A 23,442-nucleotide genomic window follows, 5' to 3' on the forward strand; every position below is an offset into this window, starting at 1 on the left:
TTATAGGAACGACAATGTAGCATTCACCAAAAAGGTATCAGAACTGCAATTTGTTCCTCTCTGGCCCTAACATCGCGGACAAAAATTGTACTTTGTTGTTTGGTAATCACATAATCAGTTATTGATTCAGACAACGTACAAGTTAGTGCAATTGCATCATATTAGTATGCGGCTAAACTCTGAATTAGCACAAATATGCAAAGGTCGGCATCATTTAAGTTATATCTCATATTGTGAATACCTTCACAACGAGTTGCCATGATATTGCATTACTTCGAATAAGTAATGCTTCACCAAAGGAGAAGACTGTTGTCTTTCAGAGTTTAGCCACGTACTAATATGATGCAATTGCACTAACTTGTATGTTGTCTGAGGCTAAAGCCCTAAACACATATCAGTCAATTATTGATTTTAATTCCTTTGTTTCTTGGAACCATGTGAACTTATGGATATCTCTATATTGGAAGAAGATGTTACTAATCTTCAGCTTAGGTTGAGAGCAAAGTTCTGTGAGTCTCTCTCTGTTATCGCTCTTTCCATTTTCTCCATGTGTTCCCACCACTTCATTGTCACACAGCTTGTCCCACTCTGGAGTTCAAATCTCCCATTGTGAATATATCTTGGCAACGTGGAATTGCTTCTATTACTTCTCAGATTTTTAACAGAAAATTTTCTCTAATATCTCTAGGAGACTCATTACACTAGTGAACAAAAAATATTTTTTGTCATAACTTTGCAATGAAAATATGTGATTCTGGAGGAAATAAATGCACTGATTCCAAAAATCACCATAAAAAGTCTATTGCATCTACATCAAAAGATGGACCAACGTTTAATATTAAAATAAAGGGATATATATATATATATATATATATATATATATATATATATCTATGTATGTATGTATGTATGTATGTATAATTCAGGTTTGTAATACAAGTGTAAAAGCAAATATACGTTCTCTATAATTCATTTAACTTCGGAAAAAATATCATAAATCATAACGAAATAGTTATATTTCATAATATATAATCAGAATACGTGTAATTGTCCTTAAAAATGTTTGCTACTAAGGGATTTTCTCTTGTATTCCTGCTTACTCTCCCTTAAAAGGAACTAGCAGTAATCCTCCATCATTACAGGATCCCAGCGATATTGGTACTGCTTTTCCATTGTGGAAATATCCTGATGAAGCTGCTCCCCTTGTCCATCACTCACATCTCCCAGATTTTCATGGAAAAATTTGAGATGGGAATGGAGAAAACGAATTTTCAACAACATTCGAGAGCCCATGTTTTTTGTAGCACTCGAATAAATTAGACACCAACATTTCATAGTTTTCTTCTTTCCTATTACCCAAAAAACCATGTACTATCGCCTTAAATGATCGCCAAGCTGCCAATTCAACTTCCTTTAACTGGGTTTAAAACAGTCTTTCAGAAGTTTTATAATTTGGGGTCCTACAAAAATTCCTTCCTTAAGTTTGGCATATGTTAAATTAGGAAATACACTTTTCAAGTATGCAAATCTGTTACTTTTATCTAGTCCTCTCATGAAAGTTTTCATCAATCCTAGTTTGATGTGTAGAGGTAGAAGAAGAACCTTATTTGATTGTACTAAAGGAATATATTTTACATTACATTGTCCTGGTATGAACTTGTTCCACTTGTCCCAGTGTTGCACAACATAATGTTCTTCTGCTGCACATCTGTCTCACAAACACAACAACATTTTGCGAAACTCCCCTGCAAACCAACAAGCAAACCAATAACCTTAAGATCACTGCATATGTTCCAACCATAATCCTGGTATTTTATAGCATGTAGAACCTTAGACATGCTTTCATGACTTTCTTTAAGTTCAACTGAAGGAAACACAGGAACTGATGGAAATTTGTTGCCATTATGAAGCAAAACTGTTTTTAAACTTAATTTTCAAAATATTTTGAAAACTTCTTCTTACTGTAAGGGTTCTGGACCGCATTCTCCTACTCTCGAGGGGCTGTTTGTTTGGAGGATGGATTTACAACCCTGAGAACATGTCACGATCAGTTAATACTTGGAAAATCTTGGTACAGCCTACAAAATCCTTCACCAAAAATGCTAAGTGTGCTCTCTTCAAATTGTAAATTGTTGCATCGGAATTTGAACCTAAGAACCATAGGTAGAAGTTTGATTATGTTTATCACAAGAAAACAGAGGCCAGAATCGATTTGCTAAAATTAAGAGATTTAGCATATATCTGTTAAAATAAATCAGCATGTCATACATTACTGGCTTGATTATATGAAATTGACATATTTTGGTGAAATGTAACTCCCTCTATATTTAATAACTGTGATGTGATGTGAAACTATCATGGTGATTTTTGAAATCTATGCATAAAAATTGGTTAAAAAAAACAGCATTTAAGTTCTTGGAGGTAAAAATCGTTGGCTAGTGTTATTAGGAGCATATACTCCAATAATAGTAATTTTTCTTCCATAAATTTTAATTTTAAAGGTCATGATTCTTTCATCAATAATGCTTCATTTTACAATAAACTTTCTAAGATTCTTGTGAATATACACAGCCACCTGTACCTTAGCTCTCACATATTGGTCAACACCAGACCAAAGGAAAATATATTCTCCAGTCATTTCTTTGCCTCTCCCTCTCGTCTTTGTTTCAGTTCAGACTACCACATCCAATTTATATTTTGCCAATTCCAATAATATTTCATCTTTTTTTGTATTGACTCCTTGTAGCCAAAATTCATAGTCCTTTTCTGTCCTATTTGTCCATCTGATTTTTTTCTGTGTTAGGTCTTTTAGCATTGAAAGAATGTTTTATGATAATGGGGAACTGGCCCATTAGATCAACCCTGGAGGACCAGATTGAAGGAATGATAAGGAATACAATGAACATCCAAAAAAACATCATTGATAAAATAGAAGAAAAATGATTGGAGTGGTTTGGCTATGTAAAGAGAATGGAGGATGACAGACTGCCCAGAGGGAGCCATGGAATAGATGGCATGGAGAAAGAAAAAGAGAAGTAGACCAAGAAGGATGTGGATAGAGAGTGTGATATAACAGCTATAAATAGAAGAGAAGATGGAGGTTGGGAAGATAGAAGAGAGTGGAAAAAATATTAAAGGAATTACTTTTTGATGTTAGGTCGAGGATAACCATTGTGATAACATAATACATTCGAAGAAGAAGAAGAAATTTATTTATTAAAGAATTGAGAGAAAATTCAGTTAAAAAATTAATTAATGGAATATGAAACAAAAGCAATAAAGGTAAGTGATGAAATCAATAGAAATTATTCTGACATGGAGAAGCAAATAGTAACAAAAAATTTTTCATCTCATACCAAAATAAGTAATTCATTAAGAGGAAGAGATAAATTTCTAAAAGAAGTAATGAATAGGCTCTTGGATTGTTTGATAACCCAATTAATGAAGGAGAGTGAATCATATGAACACAATGGAAAAAGATTTAAATTTCTTGCTGATTTGACATGAAATACTGACATCGACGAAGATAATTTAAAACTCATAATATGCCACTACAATGAGGATATCGATAACAAACTAGTTAATGAGTGTCGTCAGTTCAAAGCGTATTTAAGATTAGTCACTGCACAAGAAAACTTCAAATGCCTTGAAATCTTATAGTTCATATAGGTTCGTCGACCGGGCTAGCCGGGTGGGTAAAGTGCCTGCCTGGCAACCCAAAGGTTGCGGGTTCGATTCCTGCTTCTGGCTTGGATCAGAGTACTGCAAAAAAACTTTGGGAGGTGCATTATGGCCACAGAAGCCTATGCGCCAACAACTACCAAAAAAAAAAAAAAAAAAAAAGTTCATATTGGGAAGAATTTGATAAAGGTTTTTCCAAATTTGACTACAATCTTAAAATTTTACATGACTTTACCAATAATGAGTTGTGAAGCTAAAAGAAACTTTTCTAAACTATCAATAATAAAAACCAAATTTTGATTAACCATGCTAGAGAAAAGACTGAATTATTTTTCTGTTCTCTCTATATTGCAAATTTGTTGTAATACGAAGAGGTGAACAAAGAGTATGCAGTAAAAATTTAAGAACAAAAGTATTATAGAGGTGTGTCACACAGTTAATTCATAAAAATATTATTTTTCTGGATTTTGTGATTGTGGTATTTGTTAGCTTTTTAAAATTTGTAATCTGTTTTGATTTTTTTCCCCTTTATAAATAAATTAGGTACTTACCTAATTTTTTTTTTCAACATTTTACCTATTTTTTTTTTCAATATTTTACCTAATATTTTTCTTAAAGAGGGCTCCAAAAATTGTATAAACTTTGGGCCCTGCAAAACCTGGATTTGTCTCTGGTGCAGTATGAGTAGAAATTCCCCCTACCCCATTCTTGCAACCAGGTTTGATCATTAAATCCCATTCTTCTGAGTTTTAGAGCTGCAACAGTTGCTCCATTGGTAGTCCTTCATAACAGTATGGTTTTGCCACTTCTCATTCATTTGGGAAGGCCTGCATTTGTATTTCATTGAAGACTTCGAATTCTTGGAGGCCATTTCAGCCCTGACTATGTCATAAAATCACCAACAATGGTATCGGCCCCAATTAGCAGCAAAAGTGAAAAATGCCTAACCATCCCAACATAAGAAAGGTCACCTCACTTTGTAACATGCTTGCTGTATTTTTGTTTGTTTATTTATAATTTTATTTATTTGTTTGTTTGTTTGTTTATTTATAATTTTATTTATTTGTTTGTTTGTTTATAATTTTATTTATTTTTGTTTGTTTATAATTTTATTTGTTTGTTTATTTATTTTTGTTTGTTTTATTTATTTGTTTGTTTATTTATTTTTTATATAGCTTCTCAAAAGGGTTCTTGATGGTAACAAACGAGTCCAGGAAGCTGCATGCAGTGCTTTTGCAACACTGGAGGAAGAAGCTTGTACTGAACTTGTTCCTTATTTAGGATTTATCCTTGAAACTTTGGTGTTTGCATTCAGTAAATATCAGGTATGTATCTGGTTCGTATTCAGTAAATATCAGGTATGGAAGGGATATCAGGTTATCGTTTCCATTATGTTGGTAGTATTTGTTGTTATCTTTGTTTTAATGCTTACAGTGTGATTATAATAGTCAGAAATGGTGCATTTTAGTTTGAAAAAAATTGAAGTCATTATACAAGGTGTAATCAAAATTTTGGGACTAATTTTTTTATGTTGAAATTGCAGCATTTTAATAGTGAGAAGACTTATTGCAACATGTTTGGTGATTCATCTGGAATAGCACATGAATCACCTGTATATCCTTAGTCAGTCGTCTGAATTAACTCTTGCAGTGGATAGAAGGTGTTTTATGAGTTTCATTGCATTTTAAAACGAATGATTATATGGAGCATTGAACCTACACAAATTTTGTTTTTTAAAAGCAGCTTTAATAGAAGATACTGTGTTCAAAGACTACAGTGGTTTGTAAGGTTTAAAAAGGACTGCTTGCTCATCAAATATTATTCTTGCTTGGCTGTCCTTGAACTTCAAAACTCAATGATTTACTTGCTCATCTTCATAATCTGCTATAGGAGTTATTAACGTTTGACTGTCTGTGAAGTTAGTAGTGAAATTGATATTTCTTATGGGACATGTTAATCAATTTTAACTCAAGATATAGAAAGGCAGTTCATGTCAACCAAGTTTATGCCACTCATCTTCACTTGATCATGGAAGGCATTGAGTTCTTGCATGTCAGTATCTTTGGCAACATGTTGCTGACTCACTTTGTTTCTTCCATCATTACTCGTGACAGATCATGGTGTATGGCTATTACCTGGAAAAAGATCCAGTCCTCTCAACTGGAAGACTGTATTTTCCAAGGCTCAGTAAATAAAAGCAGTCTATCAAGTGTGAAAACCGTGGTTACTGTACTTTTGACTCACAGGGTCTTTCTTCACTATGAATTTGACCTGTATGGTGATACAATGAATAAAGAATACTATTAAATACTTCTGTGGTTATTGTGCAGTTCTGCTTAGAGAAAAGTCAGGGAAGAGGGTTTAGAGAATTAGCATTAGCATTAGTAGAGGCATTTGATGCAAGAAAGCAAGCTTATGCAGCATCAGCCAAAAAAAAAAAAAAAAACAAAAACCCACTTCCACTTCACCCCTCTGTTTGTTCAAAATACCTGTCCAGCTGAGCCTTAAACTTATTTAGGCTATCAACTTCCACTACAAGGGATGGAAGTCTGTTCCACCAACCAACCACCCGCTGGCCAAAGGCAAATTTCCGCACGTCTATCCTACATCTGTCTTTCCTCAATTTGAATTTATGCCCTCTCAGGTGATTATTCTGAGCTAGAGGAAGAATCCCATCAGCATTGAGCATGCTCAAACCATTCAAGGCTTTATACACCTCTATCAGATCACCTCGCTGGTGCCTAGTCTCCAGACACTGTAATTTGCAAAACTTAAGCCTTTCTTCGTAAGAGCACCCCTTTGTTCCATTCACTAATCTTGTTGCCCTTCTCTGTACTCGTTCCAGCAGCTCTACATCCTTCTTGAAATGAGGCTTCCAGACCTGAATACAGTACTCTAGGTGTGGCCTGACCATTGCCTTATACAAGGGAATAATCACTTCCTTATCCCTGCTGGAAAAATTCCTGTATATCATTGACAATACTCCATGAGCTACTCTTGCAGCCCGTCTGCACTGCTCAGAGAACTTCATATCTGCCTGTACAACCACCCCCAAGTCCCTTTCATTCTCTACCACTGTCAGTGTAGTACCACAGAGTTGATACGTTGCTCTGGGGTTGCTGTTTCCCATGTGTAGTACTTTACATTTGTCAATGTTAAACTTCATTTGCCACCTCTCAGCCCATCTGCTCAACCTTTGCAGATCCTGTTGCAGTAGCATAGTGTCAGTAGTGTCCTTGACAACCCTGCCAACCTTTGTATCGTCTGCAAACTTGGACATTCAGCTTGATATACCATCATCAATATCATTTATAAATACAGAAAACAATAATGGATCCAACACTGAGCCCTGAGGGACTCCACTAATAACATTAGTCCACGATGAGCAGTGTCCATTGATTACCACTCTTTGTCTTCTTCCCTTCAACCACCCCTTTATCCATAGCAGCAATTTGCCTCCAATGTCACACTGCTCCAATTTGTGTAGTAGTCTTCCATGTGCAACAGTATCAAAAGCCTTTCTAAGATCCAAGTATATAATATCAAAGCTATTCCCTGCATCCAGTTCTTTTGTGACTGCATCATAGTATCCAATCAAATTGGTCAGGCAAGACTTCCCCTTAACAAAACCATGCTGTGTCCGAGCTATAACTGAAGTCTTGTCTAAATGATCCCGCAGTGCTTCTTTAACCAGTGCCTCCATTAATTTTCCTGGAACAGAAGTTAAGCTCACAGGTGTATAATTACTTGTGTCAGCCTTTGATCCTCCTTTGTGAATTGGGGTCACATTTGCACATTTCCAGTCTATGGGTACCTCCCCTGAGTCCAAGGAAGCTCTCATAATTATGGCTAAGGGTTTGCTTACTTCCTTTGCTGCCTCCTTTAATATAACTGGATAGATCCCATCCACCCCGGGTGCCTTTCTTGTGTTTATCTTCAACAGTTTCTCCTCCACTTTACTCCCAGTTATTTCAAGATTCTGTAGCTTACTGCTAGAGTTGAATACACCTCTGGCATTCCCCTCGCTGAATAACTCCTCATGTGTGAATGTCGATGCAAAATATTCATTTAGTTTGTTAGCTACCTGAGCAGGATCATCAACAGTTGACCCATCAATATCAAGTGGACCAATCTGATTCATCCCCTTCCTTCTAGAGTTTACATAAGTAAAGAACTCTTTGCTGTTTTTCTTTGCATCCCTTGCCAATGATTTCTCGTAATCTGCCTTCGCTTGCCTAACCTCCTTTGTAACTTGGTTGCATATCAACTTGTATCTATCATAGGCTTCTGTGTCATGTGTTAATTGATGTTTGTATCATGAAAACGTCCCTTCTTGCTCGACCCTTTCCATCTAAGAAAATATCATGAATTACACCATCACTGTGGTCTTACATCTGTTAAATTCACTGCATTTAGCTCTTTTTTTTTTTTTTTTTTCTCCACGCTTAAAGCCGCCTTAGAAAATCACAAATTTACAACAACTGAAAGCTCATAGTTAACATTGATTATCCAGTTTGGACTTATAAAAGCTGAAATGGAATTAAAATGCAGAAGTTAATGAAATTGATCTCAGTGATACATAAATAGATGTAAAGGATATTATTGCATCAAAAAAAAAAAAAAAGACAGTTGTGTTTTATGTTTTTTTTTATTTTAAATTCTAATTTGATTTTTAATAATAACTTTACTGTTTGGCAGTGAAGTGAAAATAAAAAAGTGGCAAGAAAAGCCACATTACCACTTTTCATAGTTAACAAATTGAAAAGTACAACAAGCAATCACTAGTGAGTGGCACTGGTTGATGTCCAAATACAGTTCCTAATCCAAAAGAAGTTTTGAAACAAGACAAATTAATGAACTCCTCAAGGAAAAGAACTGATTCAAGCAATTCTAAACAGTCTGAGCAAATTGATGATTCAAGATAAGTTATCCTCATATGTTTGGAAATTTTGTTCCTATTTCTCTCTTCTGGCATTTTGCTTGTTCAATTTGAACTGTATGTCAATGTTTGAAAATCTAGATGTGGCTTTTCAGTCAAATGTGTTGCACATTCAGTTACTGATGCCATTACACCATTGGTTTTTAAATCTTCCACTTCTATTTTGTAAGTCATTTACCAAACTGATTAAATCAGAAGGATGATTCTGACTTATTCACAAGGCAGAGAATCTAAAAGAAGAGTCTAAAACAATGGGAGAACATTTTGTTCTTTTGTTCAGTGAAGAAATGCTTTATTGCTACATGTGACTACATGGTGCACAAATTCATGCCAAAAACGTCTTTGTAAATGCCAAGGTAGCACAAATTTCATAATTTGTGCTACAGTCCACAAAAAAAAAAAAAAAAAAAAAAACTTGGTTGGCCCTTGGTTGGAACTTATAAGTTCCAACCAAGGGCCAACCAAGTTCCAACCAAGGGCTTTCTTATAATACAAGAAAGAAACTTGTATTAGCCACGTAGTCATGCAAAGCCACAGGTTTATGCTGAACAAGCCAAAAAGTGAAATAAATAACTAAATACAAATAATAAAAAAGATGATAAATTATCTTAGTCATGTTTAACGTTTTATCTATTCTTGGCAGTGCTGAGTGTGAGAGGATAATCAGCCAAGTGTAGGGACTCATTTCAGGTATTCTCTTTGTGATGAAGCTTTGCAAATGCCCTTGATAGTCAATATTAGACAGGTTTGTTTATAACAATGACATTTTTATAAACAAAACTTTGACTCAACACTTTTGATAATGGCAAAATAATAGCAGTATCCATCTTTGAGCAGTCACAATTGGTTTAGCAGTCACAAGTGATGTCTAACAGGCAACCATAAACATACTGTATATGTAGACAGAAAAATCTTAGTTATGTTAAGCATGTTATACTGATGAAGAACCCTACAGCTGTATCTTATTATAAAAGGTGTATGTTGTTAGCGAAATTTCATTTCAAGTCTGCTGCATTCTGAAAGTCAGTTCGGCTGTTGTGCACAGGTAGCTAATTACATAACCTGTCTTCAAGCCACTGCAATTAATGAAAGAAATTTTAGCAGCAGGGCTTCAAGTATAAGAGCATTGCGCGTGTGTGTGTGCGTGTGTCACAGTCGGAGACAACTTTTGATAAGAAGTTAAGTCTCAGACTGATTAATCTGTACTTGTTAACATAATTTTTTTCAGTGATGTTTGTATTAATAGGGTACATTTTTCAGGGTACGTTAATAGAAAGTTGCAGAAATATATGCTGATGCTATCAAGGCAGGATAGTCAGTTTCAACCACATTGGCAGGGGTTTTTGTAAGAATCAAAAAAATCAGTTTCTTGAAAATCAGTCACAAATAACTGATAATTATCAAAGAAACAAGAGAACAAAATACAAAATATTCCCTTCTGTTGAAAGTTGATGGCCTGTTTCAAATTTTCGAATTGATTTATAGCTTGGGAAAACTGTGCCAAAACCTTCATTATTATTCCTAAGTCATTAGCATTTCTGTTTTAATGTTTTAAATTTTTCTTTATAGCTGCATAGAACATGAATCTTGCACACAATTTCACTCAATGTTTATTAGTGAAAATGCTCTGAAGTGAAGGAGTAGTTTAAGTCAAGGTTTCAATTTTTTTATCCTATCTGATATGCTAGTGGAAAGTTAATGGTAAAGCAGTTAACACAATTTTTCCAGATAATATTAGAAATGGTCAGTTTGCTCATGGAAATCATAACGTATGCTAGAAAAGTTCAGGACCACTTAAAATAGGTACTATTTCAAGTAGGTGAACAGTACCAGCAGAGTATCTGTCTGCTGTATTGTTTGTTTTAAAACCATATTGGAATTTAGTGATATAAATAGTTTTAAAAAAAAAAAAAAAAAAAAATTGTAATGTCTGTGAAGTAAAAAATGAAGAATGGAATATACAAATTAATTGAGAATCATTGCTAAATCTGATGTTTTGATCAGATTTCAAGAAGCGATTAATGAATAATTAGTTTGATGCCATAGCCTGCAAGTTTTAATTCAGTTTTTGTTTTTTAAAGCCATAAAACTGGCACTTAACCCTGTAGTGGTGGTTCTGCACTAGTAAGGTCCATCTCAAAAATAAATAGCCTGCATTTAATTCATTAGGTTGGTGATGAAAATCTTGTGATTTTCTATGCTTTCCTAAATACAGACAAATTTTACTGGGTTTGTGCTTGGAATATTTTTTTATTTTTCTTTATTTTTATAATCATTTTCCCAGAATTATTGCAGGAAACACATTGGGTACTGCACCATCACATTTGTTACTGTTTTTCATTGGCAATATCTCACTAGTTCTGCTATGAAATATTTTGTGCATTTATGTTACCTATTTGTGTTATTTTCTGTCTAGCTTTAAAAATAGTTTGGAGTGATATATTGATGTTTATATGAAATAATGATTTCACAACACATCATTTACTCTCAAGATGCTTGTTTGTGGAAAAGTTTTCATAACTGTTTCTGTTTTACAGCATGTTGGGTGTTTTATAGTGTTTGTTTCAGTTTTACATTTGTTTCATTGATTTCTATTCAGATGGCTGGATAATTTTCTAATGTAGATTAGATACGATGTTTTTTATTTTCTTTGTTGTTATTATTTATGTATCTGACAAAAGATGTGTTACTTTTGGATGATCTTTTTCAATCACAGTACATGAATATTTCAATAAACTTTCGAAAAAACTTTTATATAAACTTTTTCGAAATTAAAAAGAAAATTTACATCTGTTAGGTATAGTGTCATGAGTTTTGTAAGAAGTAGGGTAGGGTTAATGAACCAATATTCTAATTCAAGTATTCAGTTTAAAAACTATAAGAGGCCATTGTGGAAGAATTACAGAATTCAAACTAAAGGAGGAAAAAGAAATGACAATTAAATCTGTGTGCAAATATATATAAAACCCTTTCAGTCTGTTACTGGTGAATGATTTTTAGAATTTACACCTGTCAGGTGTAGTGGCATGAGTTTGTAACAATTAGGAGCAGAGTTAAGAAAACAGTGTTCTAACTGTGGAGTATCTAGTTTAAAAACTGCAAAAGGGTATTGTGGAAAAATTACAGATTTCAAACTAAAGAAGAAAAAGAAATGGCAGTTAAATCTGTGTGCAAATATATGAAACCCTTTCAGTCTGTTGCTGGCAAAGGATTTGTACAATCGTGCAGTGTCTCGTTGATATTGGTTCAATATCTGGTTATATTGATGCTAAACCATTACCAGATCCTACTACTGTATCACACAGTACCAGAACTTTTCATCAGAACTTCAACTTAAAATTATTCCTGACACTGATTGAACAGTTGTGGACAGACAATTTTAGAAAAATTTTATTTGTGATATTAATATTTTACAAATTTGATATTAACTTTACATTACATTGATGGAACTTGGTCTTTGATAGAAAGGATATTATGTACAAAACGGTGGGGTAAAAATTTCCTAAATAAAAACAAAATATTAAGATGTCAATAATTCTGTCTTTCTTTGAAGATATGAATTAGATGTCTCCCCACCTTGGTCCTTGAAGTTGTCACAGACATTCTCTCAGATATGCCAGACAAGCTGTACTTGCTACCTGGGAGTCTAAAACGCTGATGGAACTGATATTCGGGTGACACTCAAGTCAAGTGGACCCAATTTCGGCGAAGTCCGGATGGTCTGTGACAGCCATATCCTCTGCTCGCACCTTCACAATGGTGGGACTGTTAGTAATCCTGGGTGTAACCTCCATGCACAAGTACATGGTGGGTGATCACCCAAATGTGAACCAACATAAGCAGGGATCGAGGTGTGGTGCCCACACCACATGGAGGAATGCCGCCCCTCTACGTTACCAGGCAGTACTAAGTGGTAGATGACTCTCATCAACAGGAGCAGTACCACCACTTTGCTTATTGGAGGCTTGAAGTGGTGGAACCCATGTTTAGTCTCTAGAGCTAAGTTCCGGCCAACCCTTCCCTATCTCTTCCATCATGCAGTATGACTGATGACTTTTGAGGTTATGATGAACATCGTGGCGAGATCCATTATTCCTTACATTTCGAGGTTACAGCTCTAAAATGGTGTTCACAGGCCGGCCGCTAGTTAGTACACCGGACTGAACCTATTGGTAACTCTCTAGGAGACTTCCAGATCAGCTAGTCAATTGTCAAACTATAATCTTGCTACCTCTACTCTGCCAGATGGTGACTGGAGGGGGTCCGAGTATTGTGCACTGTCGAGGCCACGTCATGTCAAGAATCTGGGTATATTCTTACCATATGTGCGCCATATCCAAAAATTTCATTACTTCATACAGCATGTCCCACCCACTTTTTCTTACTATTGAATACACCATGAATTGTCAAACTAATAGAGCAAACTTATCTGTGAAAAGATCTAAACCTCCCAAGCACTTCCTAATTCATTTCACAAATATACGTGGTCTCAATTCTAATCTCAACGATGTCCATTTCCACTTGCAGTCTGTCAAACCCCATGTACTTTTTCTGACAGAATCTCAGTTATCGGTTGATTCAATTACTGCTCATCTCAGTTGCCCAAATTATTCGCTGTATGATTCCTTTCGCCTCAAAGGTGCTTGTGCATATGTCCGTTCTGATATTCCCTGTCAGAGACTTGGCAATTTGGAATCTCCTCTCTTTGATCTTCTCTGGCTTAAAATCTCTCTACCTCATTGTGTCAAATTCATCTGTTGTCTCTACCGTTCTCCCAATTCCACTAATCACTTGGAGCTCTTTGACTTCCTCTCTTTTCAACTTGACTTTCCCCAGTACAATTTTCCTAACAGTGAGGTAATTTTCCTTGGTGATTTTAATGTTCACAACTCCAGATGGCTTCCATTTTCTAGTCACACTGACCTAGTTTATGTCACACCACCTAGTTTATGTAACTGCTTGTGGTCCAAATGTGGTTTCTTCATTAAAACATGTTAAATATTTGAACTGTTTAGCACATCTCCTAAATACAATTTTGCATCACATTTTGAATTTAAAGATGCAGCAAATATAATGAATCTTTTAAATTTAGGAAATGCAGTAATAACTGGAAAATCTCTTGTTACAATTTTAAACAGTCAAATTTGCCAAGTTGTATAAAAAATACTCTGAATGCACTGGTTGAAACAAGGGGGGAAAAACTGTTCACAGTGTTCGAATCTTTCACATGCAGTATGGTCATATTAAGAAAATGTTGATAAAATAATCTGAGGAGCATTGTGCCTTTATTTCAATTCTCCATTTAAAAAAGAAATTGTATATTTCTGGAGTAGTTAAAAAAAAAAAAAAAAAAAAGCTTCAGATGCACTGGAAGCTTCAAGTAAGCCAATGCTACATTTAACTATAGTCTGGTTTACAAGATCAGTGCAGCACCTCCACCTTCAGTTCAGTTGGGCGCCTCCATAGCCTAGTGGGAAGGAGCAGCAGTGCATAGCATACGCTTCTTGATTAGACTGGGGTTCGAGCCCGTCACCACCAAATATGGAGGATGCGGAAAGGTCAGGGAATGACCACCGCATATCCCCGGAGCAATATGGCCTTGGTTGCTGATGCCCCTAAAAACAAAATAAACAAATGAACCATCTTCAGTTATGGATGGAGAGAAAAGGAAATGGTTATTTATTCTGCAAGAAAATTATGTTCTATATTTTTTACACAAAATAGCTTTGTTTTTTCATCTGAAACTCAGCAGCGTAGAATTTTTGAATGATATAGTAAAAGGAAGAGAAGTACTGACAAACAAAACGAAAAAAAAATTAATATAAAATTAGAAGTTGCAACTCCATTTCTACATGATACTGAAAAACCAAAATTGAAAGATTCAGAGGGGGGAAAAAAAAAGATGTTTCATATATTTGAAGATTAAACTGATGAAAATGTTCAACCTCAAACTGACCAAGTTTAAAATTATATTAGAATGGAACTTGCAAAATCAGTTTGATGGGGAAGATCTTCATTTGTTGACGGTGGAAAAAACAATTTTTCTGAATCTTGCATCTTTTGCTTATTTCATTCTTGCCATCCCAGCAAGCATTGCAACTATTCAAGAGATTTTTTTTGCACAGGGATTTTATAATGTAAGAAGGATCTCAGTTCAACCTGAAAACTGTTAATATGTCCTCTTTTTGCATAGAAACTTAAATTTGTTAAAAAAAAAAACATTAAATCTATTTTCATTACATATTTCTATTTAATTGTTTTTATATGTTTGCATATTATACAATTAAAAAATAGTAATATTATTGGTTGATTGATTTATTGCATTGTTATTAATGGGTAAAACATTTAAGACATTATTTATTTATTTACTTATTATTATTGTTTATTTTTTTATTTATTTTTTTGTGGGGTGGGTACAAACATTGTTGGTCAGCTCCAAGTCTAATACATTGGACCTGCAGACTTTGGCCCATATTACTGGTTAAGCAATTCAAATGCAGGCATTGTAGGGTACTGGAAGCATTGTGCTACTCAGAAGTAAGTGATGCAGAATTTAGGTATGGTAAGTACAGTGTGTATAGAAAGGAGGTGGGGGGGGTTAAGAGGCACATAGAACCTAAGGCAGTGCACCCAGTTGATATGGGTGTCCATTACAATGGTGAGTCAGTTGGTGTGACATAATCACTGGGAAAACAAAAATTAATGGAGTCCTTCAGGGTTCACTGCTGGGCCCCTAACTATTTTAATTGTTTGTTAATGATATTGATGACGGCATGTCACACTTTATTGTGTAAATTTGCAGAGGGTACAAAGGATGTCAAGATGCTCAATGACAGGAATTGGTGTATTGTTGCAAAAGGACTTACAAAAATTGGACAGATGGGCCAACAAGTGGAAATTGAGGTTTAATATTGATAAATGTAAGGTTCTGTATATGGGCAGCAATATATCTAGAATAACATGCCAATGCTGGAAACGCACTGAAAGTGAGGGAGAATAAAAGAGATCTAGGGATAACTTTATAGTCTGACTTAAAGTTCTCTGAGCAGCGGAAGATATGTTGCATGGATATTTAGTGATATTCAGGAATTTTGCCAGCAGGGACACACACAGGTGATTATCCTGTTGTATAAGGCAATGGTTAGGCTGGATTTTGAGTACTGCCTACAGGTCTGGATTCCTCATGTTATGAAGGATGTGGGTCTTTTGGGTGCAAAGGAGAGAAAAAGCTTAGTCAGGGGCAAAAAAAAAAGGGTACTCTTACCATGAAAAAATTCAGTTCTGTGAATTGCATCATTTGGAAACTAGGCACTTGAAAGGAAACCTGATTGAAGTGTTTAAGGCTTTAAATAGAGTAAACTATAAGCTGTTGGCAGCCTTACTCTTACTTTGATAACACATAAGGGGATGTAAACTTAAATTGAAAATGATGGGTGCAGGATAGATATGTGAAAACTTGCTTTCAAATACCAAATGATTGATTATTGGAACATAAATTTAAGGAAGAATTAGATAAATTATTAGAGGGGATGGATATTTGAAGTGGGTAGTTTGTATTGCTTTGTTTTGGCTGATGCTGAATAAGCTTGCTTCCTTACTTCATTTGGCACTGCTAGGTTATTTAAGGTTTTATAATAACTACTGTCGTTTTTAAAAAAGGAACATTTATGAGGGAAGGTTGAAAAGTTTCCAGCTTCTCAAAGAAGGAATGTTGGAAAGTTATGAAACCCATTTATTTTTCAAATAGGCCCCCTACCCACTCTCTTCTTAAATCACCACTCCTTGTGGTAACATCTGGTCGGTAGTGTCATAATAGTGTCATTTATTATTATTAAATATAGTATATAATTTACCATATGGATAGAAACTGACATAACATCTTTTTCCACCTATATTATCAGCAGTTGCCTTAAGCCTTAAAAAAATTAACTACTGAAAGAGCAAAACATCTTAATGTCTTAAGTCTTTTAGTAATTAATTTAAGTTGTAATCTTAAATCATAGCAAAACTAATCATTAAGATATAAAAAGGGAGGTTGAAAAGTTTCTAGCCTCTCATTAAAAGAATGCAAGAAAGTTGTGAAAAACCCATTTATTTTTCAACATAGTCCCCCACCCACCCATGCTTAAGTCAACCCACTTTCTGGTACTATCCACCAGCTTTCATAACCTGCTCAAATAAAATTCAGAATATTTTGACTCAAACCAGTTGTTGACTGCATCCATCACAGTATTACCACTATTAAATTTCTGTCCTGAATTTCTGTATAGACCATATCTCAACAGTACAACAGATCCTTGAAAAATGCCAATCAAAAGGGGAAAAAATCTTTGATTTTCATTGACCTTGAAAAGGCATATGGCATTTTTCCAAGAAAACTCTTATGGGAAGCACTGAAAGAGGCAAATATTGATGGACAACTGATTAATATTATTAAGGCAATTTACAGGAATAATAGATGCAGAATTAAAGTGGGATCAGCTTTGTCACCTGAATTCCACACTTCGAAAAGCTTATTACAAGGTTGTTGCATGTCACCAACACTTTTCAAAATTTATATCGACATCTGCCTAAGATCCTGGTCAAAAAAATGTAATAAAATGGGATTGCCGATTAATAAGAACACTTATATTCACAATTTACTTTTTGCAGACGATCAGGTGGTGATAGCACAAGTCTTAGAAGATGCAAAGTATGCATGTCATCAACTGTTTGAGGAATATAAACAATGGTGGTCTAAAAATCAATTTTAGCAAGACTGAAATGTTGTCTTCAGGACCAGGACACGTTCTAAATATTGCAGGTTTTAAAATCAAACAAGTCGATAAATTCAAATATTTGGGATCAATCTTACAAAGTGATGGATCATCCCAAGCAGAGATCAATAAGAGAATTGCGGACAGCAGAAAGGCTATCGGCATGTTAAGCTCTGTTCTGTGGAGCGAAAATATCCTAAATAAAACAAAGAAACTTATAATTCAAACGATTGTACAAAGTCTTCTATTGTATGGAGCGGAAACCTGGACATTGAATAGGTGAGCAGAAAACAAATTGCTCTCCACAGAAATGGATTTTTGGAGACACTCAGCAGGAACTTCTAGAAGAGACAGAAAACAGAATGAAGACATAAGGAAAAAATGGAAGTGAAAAAGACTATTATTGACACCATCAAAGAAAAGCGTCTAACATGGTATGGACATGTAAAACGGATGCAAGAAAATAGATATCCAAAGGCTATCCTGGAATGGATACTTCCTGGAAGAAGGAGAAGAGGAAGACCTTGAAGGACATGGATGGATGGATGGAATACAGGAGTGCATGACAGCCCGAGGCTTAACCGACCAAGACACCCTGGCGAAAAAAAATTCCTAACAAGAAATAACTTGTAGGTTGAGGAAACCCATTGTAAATGGAAACACTCCTCTTGAAGAAGAAGAATTTCTGTCCTTTTGAGTCCTATTTTTGAGATTTGGAAATAGAAAATGGTATGATGGAGCAAAATCCGTTGAGTAGGGCGGATGCTATAATCACATGAATCCAGTCGTGCAGTGTTGCCTGAGTCACAAATTCTGTGTGAATCAGTGTATTGTTTTGATGCAAGATGACTCCTTTGGCCAATTACCCATACCTCTTGAGCTTCAATTCCTCGCATAAATATCTCAGTATAATATTCAGCATTGATAATAGCACCTCTTTCCAGGAAACCAACCATGATCACTCCTACATCCCGGAAGACGGATGCCATGACTTTCTCAGCAGGCTTCTGCACTCAAAACTTTTTAAGAGGGATTCTTCCACTGTTTTGATTGTTCTTTTGTTTCATGGTCAAAGTGGTGCATTCATGTTTCATCCATAGTGGCAGACCACGCCCAAAAACTGAGCTTAATTATCTTCAAAATGCTGCACAATCTCATGACAACACCTCACTCTTTCCCACCTCTGATCTCTGTTCAGTTCTTTAGGACCCCACCATTCCTAAAACTTTCACCATAATAATCTATGCTTCTCATGGGAGATCTTGAACCTTGTCTTAATATGCTTCAATGTTATTCTGCAGTCTTGAATGGCATTTGCAGGTGTTGACAAGGTAACATGCCTACCTTTGTGGGATGCATCTTCAATGTCCATGCTTAAAATTCTGCAGCCCAGTTTTTGACCATGGTGGAAAGAATTCCCCTAATGTTTGCTGCATATTGTCACAAATTTCTTTCATGACATTGAAGGTACTCAATGACTGCATGGTGCTTGATTCTCTCAGCAGCTGCCATCTTCATTCACCTTCCACTCTTCAATCCCCTCTGTATAGGAGAATTTAGTTACAAACCTGAAATTTTCTCGGAACACACATGAAGATGCATAGCACAGATTGGCAATGTTGTCTTTCATGAAAACCTTTGCAATCTGTATTGGGATAAAAGCTTTTCAACCCCACCTCTCATATATTATTGAATTATCTTAGTGTATATTAACTTTTGGACTGTGTTGTATGTTTTCAAAATTCATGTTGGGTTTTTCACTCTCACATTTTCATATTGCCTGTGACATGGAATGTGGATTTGTCAGTAAACACAACATTCAAATTCAGCTCTTCTTCTGTCATCTTATTAAAGATGTCCACACAGAATATCTGATCTGCTCATTAGCTTTAATGGATTGGATCCTTTGTAATTTTGTAAGGATGCAACCACTTATGCAGCACTGTCCACTTTTTTTTTTTTTGCAGTATACCTAATTCTGTGCTCTTTCAATGCATTGATTATTATGGATTCTGGATGAAAACTTTTCACTTCAGTGGTATCCTCACTTATGATAGACTTGCTAGTCTTCTTCCAAGGAAACAGAACATATATCTACAAGTCTTATGCCAGTCATTGATGATTGTAGATAAGACTTGTAGTTATGATATGTTCAATCGATGATATGCTATGCTTTAATTGAACATATCATATTATATACTATGCTATTATTATATACATATCATATTATATACTATGCTATTATTATATACATATCATATTGTATACTATGTTAATTGATGACATGAGTGTCTGTTCCATAGAATTGTACTGACTCTTTATACAAGAATCTGCTTACTTGTGTCGTAGATTTAGTTTTTTCTATCCAATATTGTATTGTATTCTGCACTAGTTTGTAAGAGGAGCTGTTAAATCATTTGTGGAATGAATATTGTATTTGTATTAAATATTGACAGTATTTAATCTATATGTACTAAACATTTTGCAAAACCCTGTTCTGTTCGCTACTAATAGTTAGATTAGGAAATTTTTGAACAATGCAATATAATATTAACAGTTTATCTGTTACCACATATCAGGATGATTGGATTCAGTGAAATAAAGGGGGGGGAGAGTTTTTGTATTGTTATACGATATTCACTTCTAAATACAGTTGGTCGTCGACTTACGACCAACTTCTGTTCTGACTGACCGGTCGTAAGTCGATCTGGTCGTATGTCGGCCATATATTTATTAACAGTATTTTTTAACCTTTCTAATCTTTTTATCATCTTTATAAATTATTTTTATAATCTTTTAAATTTTTATCATCTTTTATTTTTAATTTTAAATACAGCAATGTTTTTATCTTTTACTTAGCGATACTGTACTAGGCGTAGAAACAAAGGTATCTCTCTCTATGAGCTTAAATTCAAACGTTCTCTACATTTTAATTGGTTTATTATTCGTACTGTTTATAAAAAAAAAAAAAAACTACAATCTATAATTATATTGTACATAATGTGAAAAATAATACTGTGCATAATGTACTGTAAACACTAAAATTAATGTAAAAATTAATACAAATGAAATTTACAAAATCAATTTTTAATCTTTGCTTGTGCTGGGTTGTGCATCGTCAGGGTCATGTTCTTGGGTTGAGGTAGGAGATGTTTATTTATAGAGACATTATGCAAAGCAAATCTTTTTTTTAAAACGCTTAAACCACCCAGTACTAGCCTGAAAATCTTCAGCGTAATCGTCTCCGGCGCGTGATTTTAAACTCTGAAAAACAAACTTCTAGCCTTTGCTTGCACTGTGTGAAGGCTCATGGGTGTATTTTTTTTGTATTAAATCTTCCATCCACATAAACAACAATTTCTCCATTTCATGGATGGGTTCCTGTCGTTGTTTGGTTAAAATTGTAGACATAATAGGTGCAGTATCGTCGATGCCATGGAATGTGATAATTTCAAGTCACGTGCTATCGTATTCACTTTCTTTCCGCTTTCATACTGCTGGATAATTTTCGTTTTACACTCTGAATCAATAGTTTTCCTTGACTTCTTAGCTGACGTATATGTAGATGAAGACATTTTCCTTTTACTAAACATATTATGCGTATTTCAGTGGAATTTTAATTAATACACCACACGCAACAGATGCTTAATAGCGACTGGGTGTATGTGAGAGAGAGAGAGAGCGACTGAGTGTATGTGCCTGGTGCTGTCCTCAGGCCTCCCGTTATCGACGTGCCTCCTCACCTGGGTTATGGGTGTCCTCAGTAGTGATTTCCTGATTTATTATTAATTTATTCATTATTTATTATATATATTTTTTTGGTGGTCGTAAGTGCGGCCGGTCGTAAGTCGACGACCAAGTGTATTGCCGAATTGCACACCATGCTGAATTCTAAATTTGGCAAGATGTGGTTGTTGAGTAATTTAACAGTTACTCCCAGCTAAAATAATATTACTCTCAGCTACTATTTACTTAATAGAACTTTGATCCTACTGGAAAGAAGGTAAAATTAGAAAATTTTTCCTTGAGTTATACTGTACCAGAACAATTGGGCCTTCTTTTCCTTTGTTAACAGAGATAGTTTTGTTACTTATTCATTGAAAAGTTTCTTTTTATATATTCATGTGCTTCTTGCATTGTTTCAGTTACTAAATGCCATACAACATCCAGAAGTAGTAAAAGCCTTAGTTTTTTTGCAGTTGTTTCAAGTGTTGGACTTAGGTTTTTGTACTAAGACAGGTTCCCATAGTAAAGTATAGGACAATAAGTTTAAATCAATACAGTTGTTAATTATAGTTATTTCTTTGCAAAAACTGGTTAGATATGGATATGAGGAAATAATTTTACATTTGCTTCTAAAAGTTTGGCACGTATGTCCTGTTGTTAATATCTCTCTCTCTCTCTCTCTCTCTCTCTCTCTCTCTCTGTGTGTGTGTGTGTGTGTGTGTGTGTAGTGGGTTATTTCAACTATTTCCTTAGAGTAGTGCTGGAATTTCAAAAATCATTGCTTTTGTAATTTTCAGTATAGAATTCAAACAGACTTAAAATAGTATTCTAAATATATGAATTAAAAGCATTTTACGCATGTACAATTTATAGAATGAATCAAGTCTAAATATACATTTCATTGAGTTTTTCTACACTGCTTCCTTGTTGATCATTACTGTACTGTTGCACTGTCACTGAAACACACCAAAATATCAAGCTAATATACAAATCATTGGCATTTGTTAGATCTTTGTGTGTTTTTGTGATGGTGCAACAGCAAGTTAATCACTGAATAAGTGGAGGAGAATAAAAATCCTTGAACTGATTGCTTCAGTGATTTATTAATCTTTATTAAGAACAAAGATTTTTAACACTAAACAGTTGGAGCACTTTATAGCTCAAAAATTTGGATTAAGGATAACTTGTGCAGCATACTTTTCACATGAGCTAAAACATTATTGTCACCTACATAACTGTGGACGTGTGACATCTGCTTCTACATGTGTTGGGCTGCTTTTCACCTTGATAACCGCTTGCACCTGGGGTAGCAGCACTCAGGAGACCATGGAAGGTGTTCTCAGATGTCCTGGACCATCTAGATAGAATGACATTCCAGAGTTCAGCAATAGAGCAAGGGACTGGCTACTGCTGCATCTCACTGCATCCCACAAATGTTTGATGGGATGATGTGGGAATTTTATGGCCAGGAGAGTAGAGGACACGAAATGCCTGGACATTATCCTGGACCATTACTAAACAATGTGGGCCTTGTGGCACATGATATTACCTTACTGAAAGAATTCAGTTTCATCTGGATAAACTCTTACCATGTACAGCTAAACTTAGTCCAAAACATTGCCCAGGTAGGATCTAGTGGCGAGTATATGTTCATTGGGGATGGGGGGGGGTGATCCACTGATGTTCATGAAAACATCCCTCAAACAATGATATACCACCATTGTTGGTCTGTTTTCATCCAGCTGTGCAGGTTGGTTGTAGCTGTTCACCTGCTTGCCATTGAATATGCACCAACTGATTGGCTTGATGGAGCTGGAACCTTGATTCATCAGACCATTGCAGATGATCCATTGCAGATGGTGTCTGATGGCTGGCCAACATGGGCACATGAACAGGTGACCTACTCTGAAGCCCCACCTTCAAGAGGCATCATCACTTGATGATGTGCTCAGAAATGCTTCTATGTTAGCCTTGGCTGTAGTCTACCATTGATTGAGGGATTGGAAGCTGTCTATTATACAAGATAGCTGTGCCAACCACCATTCACCTTAACTGTGAACTAATTGTGATCTCCCCATCCAGAACATTGCTTGGTTGTGTGCCCTCTCTTTGGATCATTCCTGCTGCACTTACTACTGCAGTTCTTTAACAGCCGACCTGCAGGTTGCAGGTCGGCTGTTAAAGATCATTCCCCATTCAAACTCCATTAGCTTGTTGCCTTTCCCCGTTATAGTTTATATAGTTATATAGATATGATAAACCTATGGCTTCTATGATTACTTCCCTGAATAGAATTTGCTGTCAGTAACATCTTTAGTTGGTCCCAGTGCAACAAATTTA

General features: G+C 35.3%; 1 protein-coding gene across 5 annotated transcripts in view; it reads left to right on the forward strand.

The window, feature by feature from the left end:
• The window catches only part of Tnpo (transportin 1), a 563,147-nt gene that overhangs the window by 229,777 nt on the left and 309,928 nt on the right, over positions 1-23,442 (forward strand). For all 5 annotated transcript variants that reach the window (XM_090372882.1, XM_090372884.1, XM_090372886.1 and 2 more), the window contains one exon: positions 4,857-5,006. In XM_090372882.1, coding sequence (XP_090229008.1) covers positions 4,857-5,006 — 150 coding nt within the window. The remainder of the gene's footprint in view (positions 1-4,856; positions 5,007-23,442) is intronic.

This window comes from Mastigoproctus giganteus, chromosome 4 (assembly GCF_048544385.1).
Source record: "Mastigoproctus giganteus isolate SK-2022 chromosome 4, ASM4854438v1, whole genome shotgun sequence".
Taxonomy (NCBI): domain Eukaryota; kingdom Metazoa; phylum Arthropoda; class Arachnida; order Uropygi; family Thelyphonidae; genus Mastigoproctus; species Mastigoproctus giganteus.